This window comes from Trichosurus vulpecula, chromosome 7, assembly GCF_011100635.1.
Source record: "Trichosurus vulpecula isolate mTriVul1 chromosome 7, mTriVul1.pri, whole genome shotgun sequence".
Lineage (NCBI taxonomy): Eukaryota > Metazoa > Chordata > Mammalia > Diprotodontia > Phalangeridae > Trichosurus > Trichosurus vulpecula.
In genome coordinates, this window is record NC_050579.1 from 30,365,307 (window position 1) to 30,372,728 (window position 7,422).

The 7,422-nt window shown below is 38.9% G+C and overlaps 1 protein-coding gene across 1 annotated transcript in view; it reads left to right on the plus strand.

The window, feature by feature from the left end:
• LOC118858725 (multidrug and toxin extrusion protein 1-like) overlaps positions 1-6,295 on the plus strand; it is a 73,281-nt gene extending 66,986 nt beyond the window's left edge. Inside the window, exon 17 of the mRNA XM_036769330.1 lies at positions 6,034-6,295. Within this exon, the coding sequence (XP_036625225.1) occupies positions 6,034-6,245 (212 nt within the window). The 3' untranslated portion in view covers positions 6,246-6,295. The remainder of the gene's footprint in view (positions 1-6,033) is intronic.
• The last annotated feature ends 1,127 nt before the right edge of the window (positions 6,296-7,422 follow it).

Below are 7,422 nucleotides of genomic sequence, written 5' to 3' on the forward strand. Positions count from 1 at the left end.
TTTATTCCTATGCATTCTAGTGTTTTTGATAGGAATGGGTGTTGTATTTTGTCAAAGGCTTTTTTCTGCATCTATTGAGATGATCATATGGTTTCTGCTAGTTTTGTTGTTGATATGATCAATTATGCTGATAGTTTTCCTAATATTGAACAAGCCTTGCATTCTTAGAATAAATCCTACCTGGTTGTAGTGTATTATTCTTGTGATGAGTTGAGGCATTCTTTTTGCTAATATCTTATTTAAAATTTTTGCATCAATATTCATTAGGGAAATTGGTCTGTAATTTTCTTTCTCTATTTTGATTCTTCCTGGTTTAGGTATTAGTACCATATTTGTGTCATAAAAAGAGTTTGGTAGGACTCCTTCTTCACCTATTTTCCCAAATAATCTATAAAGTATAGGAATTAATTGTTCTTTAAATGTTTGATAGAATTCACATGTAAAACCATCTGGCCCTGGACATTTTTTCCTAGGGAGTTCATTGATGGCTTGCTCAATTTCTTTTTCTGAGATGGGGTTATTTAGGTATTTTACTTCCTCTTCTGTTAACCTGGGCAATTTATATTTTTGTAAATATTCATCCGTTTCCCTAAGGTTGTCAAATTTATGGGCATACAATTGGGCAAAATAATTCCTAATTTTTGTTTTAATTTCCTCTTCATTTTCATTTTTGATACTGGTAATTTGGTTTTCTTCTTTCTTTTTTTAAATCAAATTGACCAAAGGTTTATCAATTTTATTGGTTTTTTTTCATAAAACCAGTTTTTAGATTTATTTATTAATTTAATAGTTTTCTTGATTTCAATTTTATTAATCTCTCCTTTGATTTTCAGTATTTCTAATTTGGTATTTAATTGGGGATTTTCAATTTGTTCTTTCTCTAGCTTTTTCAGTTGCATGCCCAATTCATTGATCTCCTTTTTATCTATTTTATTCATGTAAGCATTTAGAGACATAAAACTTCCCCTAAGAACTGCTTTTCCTGTGTTCCATAAGTTTTGGTATGTTGCCTTATTATTGTTATTCTCTTGAAAGAAGTTATTAATTGTTTCTATGATTTGTTCCTTGGCCCACTCATTCTTTCGGATTAGATTATTTAGTTTCCAATTAATTTTTAGTTTATTTTTCCATTGTCCTTTATTACAAATAATTTTATTGCATCATGATCTGAAAAGGATGCATTGACTACTTCTACCTTTCTGCACTGGATTGTGAGGTTTTTATGCCCTAGTATGTGGTCAATTTGTGAGTATGTGCCATGTACTGCTGAGAAAAAAGTTTATTCCTTTTTATCCCTATACAATTTTCTCCAGAGGTCTATCATATCTGCCTTTTTTAAAATTCACCTCCTTAACTTTTCTTGTTTATTTTAAGTTTAGATTTTTCACGTTCAGAGAGGGGGAGGTTGAGGTCCTGCACTAGTATAGTTTTGCTGTTTATTTCTTCCTATAACTTCCTTAACTTCTCCTCTAAGAATTTGCACACTATACCACTTGGTGCATATATGTTAAATAATGATATTGCCTCATTGTCTATGGTGCCTTTTAGCATGATATAATGTCCTTCCTTATCTCTTTTAATTAGATCTACCTGTGCTTTTGCTTTGTCTGAGATTAGGATTGCTACCCCTTCTTTTTTTACTTTAGCTAAAGCACAATATATTCTACTCCAGCCTTTTATCTTTACCTTGTGTGTATCCCCCTGTTTCAAATGTGTTTCTTGTAAACAACATATTGTAGGATTATGGTTTTTAATCCATTCTGCTATCCACTTCTGTTTTACGGGAGAGTTCATCCCATTCACATTCACAGTTATGATATCTATCTGTGTCTTTTTCGCCATCCTATTTCCCCCCATTTATGTTTTTATTTCTCCCTTCTCCCTTCCACTCCTCAAAAGAGTTTTGCTTTTGACACTGCCTTCCTCAGTTTACCCTCCCTCTTGATTCCCCTTCTTTATCTTACCTTTTTCCCATTGATACTTCTTCCCTCCCTTCTGACCACCCCCCCTTCCTTTTCTTTCCCCTTTCCTCTCCTACTACCTATAGGACAAGTTTGATTTCTATACTTATCAGAGTATGTTATTCCCTTCTTGAACCAAATCTGATGAGAGTAAAGCTCAAATACTGCTCTTCTCCCTCCCTTCTTTCCCTCTACTATAATATGTTTTGTGCCTCTTCATATCCTTTTCTACTACCTCCTTACCTCTTCTCCCAGAACCATCCCTACATATCTCAATTATGTTTTTTATCATTGTATCAGTTATTTTATACTGACACCCACAGTCTATGTATATCCCTTTCAATTGTCATAATAACTGTGTTATTCTCAAGATTGACACATATATAAAACAATATAATCCTATACAAGGATGTAAATAATTTGCCTTATTGATTAATGAGGCTTTTTTCTCTGTTTACCTTTTTATGTCTCTCTTGAGTTTTGTATTTGAAGATCAAATTTTCCATTGAGCTCTGGCCTTTTCATCAGGAAGGTCTGTAATTCCCTCATTTCACCGAATGTCCATCTCCTTGCCTGAAAAAATACGCTCAATTTTGCTGCGTAGTTGATGCTTGGTTGTAGTCCAAACTCCTTTGCCTTTTGGAATATCATGTTCCAGTTTCTCCTGTTATTTAATGTAGAAACTGAAAGATCCTGCATGATCCTGACTGTAGTTCCACAGTATTTGAACTGTTTCTTTCTTGCTGCTTGCAGTATTTTCTCCTTGACCTGATAATTCTGGAATTTGGCTATAATATTTCTTGGAGTTTTTAATTTGGGATCTCTTTGAGGGGGTGATTGGTGGATTCTTTGCTGGCTATTTTACCCTCTGGTTCTAGGACCTTGAGGAAGTTATCCTTGGTGATTTCTTGGAAGGTACTGTCCAGGCTCTTTTTTTCACTGTGGCTTTCCAGTAGACCAATAATTCTTAGATTGTCTCTCCTGGATCTATTTTCCAGGTCACTTGTTTTTCCAGTCAGATATTTCACATTTTCTTCTATTTTTTCATTCTTTAGATTTTGTTTGACTGATTCTTGATGTCTCGTAGAGTCATTAGCTTCTGCTTGCCCAATTCTAATTTTTAATGTATTGTTTTCTTCCTTTAGCTTCTCTATCTCCTTTTCCATTTGGTTGACTTTACTTTTCAATGAGACATTTTCTCCATTTATACTCTGAATCTCCTTAACCATTTCGCCAATTTTACTTTTTAAAAATTTGTTTTCATCAGTGAATTTTTTTTCCATTTTTTCTTTTACTTTGCTTTTTGAGCTGAAGACCAGTTCACATTCCCTTTTGAGGTTTCAGATGTGGGTATCTTGCTGTCCTCTTCCGAATTAGTATTTTGATCTTCCCTGTCTCAATAATAGGAATCAATAGTCTTTGGCTTTTTAGGGTGCTTTTTCATGGTGTTTTTTTTTTTTTGCTCCTGGGTTCTAAAGTGGATCTCTGCTTCTAGGGCTCGGGGGCTCTGTCCCAAGCTTCTTGTATTGGGATCTGTGCCTGCTCATTGGCTTTGTCTGCTACAGCCTCTGGTTTTGTGAGGTATCGGGGAGGGATGGCCTGGCTGTTGGAAGTCTCCTCTTCCCCAGGACTGCTCTACAGCACAGGTGGTCTCAGCCATTATCTGTGCTGGTGTCTGCCACTTCCCCTGGCTGTGCAAAGGCATGTCTGGGGTCCTGGTGTTGACATTTGCTAGCTCTACCCCCCTGGGGCTCAGTAACTCTTCTTGTTCTGCTGTGGTGAGGGCTGCTGGGGCACCTCTCTTCCTGCACTAGTCTTCTTCTGCCACCACAAGAAGGGCCCTCTCCCCAACTTCTCTTGCTAAAAGGCTACTGAAGCCCCACTTCTGGCTCCTCTGTTTCTCCGGAGGTAATATTCTCTGGGTTTATTCAAGGGGGTGGGGGAGAGATGATTTACTTGGCCGTCATGGCTCTCGGAATTTCAAGAAGGTGAGTTTCAAACCTTTAGGCTGTGGGCTGGAGACCTCTGGGCTAGCTGCTCCCACAGCCGCAGGCTCTGTGCTGGTGTCTCCCATAGCTCCCAACAGACTCCTGTCCTGGGCTGAGAGGCCTAGGGCTCGATTGCCGTAGTAGCCAGTACTTCCACCCTGGGCCTGCTGCTGTTCCTGCATTTCACTCACCCAGAGCTCTCCCAAACTAGTGAGCTGGCTAGGTTCCTCTGAGACTACTCTCTTTAAAGGTTTCTCCTACACTCTTTTTGGACTATGCCCTCTGAGTATCACTTGTCTTAATGATTTGAGAAATCTGGTGGGATTCATTTATTCATCTCTCTAGCATCATTGAACACCTACTTTGTGTAACATGGATTCTGAGTCCTCTGACTCATCTTTATCATCCTACTTGGCCCATCAGCCTCTCCTGGTTATTACTGAATTAGCCCCTTTTACAAGCCTCATTGTCTTGAAGAGATGAGAAGGAAACCTAAAAAGACTTGGATAAAGATGTATACGGAAAACCAGCTATATCCTGATTAGGCCTCATCAGACCTCTGCAAGGAAAACTCTTAGATCTTTGCACGGCAAGGTCAGTTGAGAATGGGTCTGTGCACGGCAAGGGCCAGTTTCAGGATAAGAAGGTGTGGCAAAGAAAACCCACCTTTGTAGCTGACTATTTATATGGGAGATGACAGAAATGTTTCAGTCTGGTTATCTACATGCAAGAGAACATAAATGTTTCAATTTGGTTAGCCTTGAGTAAATATAGTGTCTCGCTGCTAGGAACAAGGAGATAAAAACTTAACCAATGCTTTATTGTACTCTTCTTTGAAGTCTGGATGACTCAGCAACTAACTTGTATAAAATACTGTCAGTAACTTCATTAAAATCAGTCTATAGCTTGACTATGTGACTCGCCTAGCCCCATGTCTTTGTCTTTTTGTGTCAATTACTTCATCATATATTCATGCCACTGCGGGCACAGTTGTAGAAGGTAGACCTAGCAAACCTACTTTGCCCCACAGCTGGAGGGATACCTCCATAAACTGCATGACTAATTCAGGCTTCAGAAAGAATTCTGTGCCTTGGAATCATGGGTTGGGACCAATGACATAAAACTGAGTGGGGGTAAATCTAAAACTCTATTTTTGTTTTTTAGGGGAAAAGTGAATTTTACTCACAAAATACCCTAGAGTTTCCATCTTCCCCAATTCAGTCTGTTCATATTTCTATTTATTTATTTTTACAGACATTATGTTTCCCTCACACCTGTCCTTTCCCACCCCCAAACCCATCTTTGAACACTAAAAAAGAAGAGAAAATTAACCTTTTCAACAAATATGCAGAGTCTACAAAAACAAATTCCCACACTGGCTGGTCATGTTCAGATCTATGTGTCCCCCTCTGCATTTTAAGACCATCACCTCTTTGGCAGTAGGTGGGCAGCATGTTTCATCTTCAGTCCTCTGGACTTGCGGCTTATCATTGCATTGATCAGAGTTCCAAAGTCTTTCAAAGCGATTTTTCTTTCAATTGCTTTCATGGTAGGAGTTGTTCTCCTGGTTCTTCCCACTTCACTTTGTATCAGTTCATAGAGACCTTTCCAGTTTCTTAAACAGTCCATTTTGTCATTTGTTATGACACCGTCATGTGCTCTTACATTCCTAGCCCATCATGTATTTAGCTCTTCCTCAATAGATAATCAAAGATGATTATGAGAACTGTCCTGAAGTACTCAAAGGACCATCGCCTCAAAAGTGGCCTCACAATGTGATCGTAGCTGAAGGAAGCAGAACAGGGACTGGGAAATAAGGAAGCAGATTTTGCCTTATATGCAAAGAATGTCTCTCTGACAGTGGGATGGGCAAAGGCCAGAGGGTCATCTCTCCAACAGCAGAGTTGGAGAAGACACTCTTGCCCTGTGGGTGAGCAAGGACAGACCTCCTGACCTTAAAGTCTTTTCCTACTCTGGTGTCCCATGAATCAGCTCTTGGAACTGTTAGATTTCTTTATTCATTATATCCCTGAAGCCTTTATCATACTCCAGTGTCTAAAATTCTGTTGTTCTGTCTTTTCCAGGTGTCTGTACCATGGTGGTAGCCACCACATTCGCAGCTCTGAAGAATATTGTGGCCTATGTGTTTACCAGTGACAAGCATGTAAATCCTGGAGGAATCTCTTCAGTTTTATGGACCAAGTCTTGGTTTCTTGAGGATAAGTGTCATCTACACCAGAGGTCTCAAACTCAAAGTCAGGGGCTCCCGATGGCAGCCCAAACCAAAATCAAATGAAATTTGGAAATGTTTAACAGAATAAATAAAATTACAATACGGTATAGACAATTGTGGCTTTCTAAGTCAGTATGTAGCCAGTTCTACCAGTTTCTGTTTGACACCACCGATCTATGTGAAAACACCTCTAAGCGTGCAATACAGCAAAAAAACCTTATGTGCCCAGACTACTCCACATGCAGGTAAGCCTGGGCTTCTCCTCATCACCTGCCAGGGCCTTCCTGCCTGGCATTAATAGTGCCTTCTAAGCGAAATAATCCTCCCCCAAACAAATCCCCAAAGTCCTTGGAATTATATTGTTATGCCTGGCATATAATAAGAGCTTTATCTCTCCTTCTGAATGTGTCAGATACAAGTGTTAGACATATCTAGGTGGCAGATTTAGTGCTATTAATGATAAGACTACATTTCATTTTATGGATTTTCCAATTTTATCTTTTTTGTTGATGTCTTTTCTTTTAAATCACATTTCCCATCTTTCCCTTTCTCTCCCCTCCCCAAATCATCTCTTCTACCAAACTGAGAAGGAAATAAAAGCCAGTTCAGCAAAACTATTCACCCCAATGATCATACGTAACAGTGTGTGTACTATTCTATACCCATAGCTTCCCACCTCTGCAGGGAGGGAGGCTCATTTTTTTCACCTCTTCTGCAGAGTCAAGCTTGGGTCCAGAATCCACTTTCAGCATTTGTTCTTTCTGTCTACATTGTTATTATTATTGATTACATTTCAAATAGCACTTTAAAATTAAAGTGCTTCTAGGTGCTTCATTATTTGATTCTTACAACAACCTATGATGTAGGAGTGGTTCCACTTATTACCTCCATTTGATAGATGAGGAAACTGAGGCCCAAGGAGATAGCATCTTGTGTCAGATTGGCCAAGGCTTCTGTTTAATTGTCGCTAGTCATGAGAAAGTTTTTCAATATTAAGCCAATATTTTCATTGTCTTAAAGAAAAATATTTGAGTGTTCCCTGTGTCGAGTACTGTTTGCAGCTGTCTTTTTGTTAGCAGCATGTACAAATGTAGCCACAGCATATACAGGATAAAAACAAAGTAGACACGAGGTGGCTCGAGATGGGACAGGCCAGAAAGGGATGGCCCCAAGCAGCTGAAGAGAATAGGAGAGGCCTATAGAAGATAGAAACTGTGCCTAGTCTGAAAGGAAACCAGGA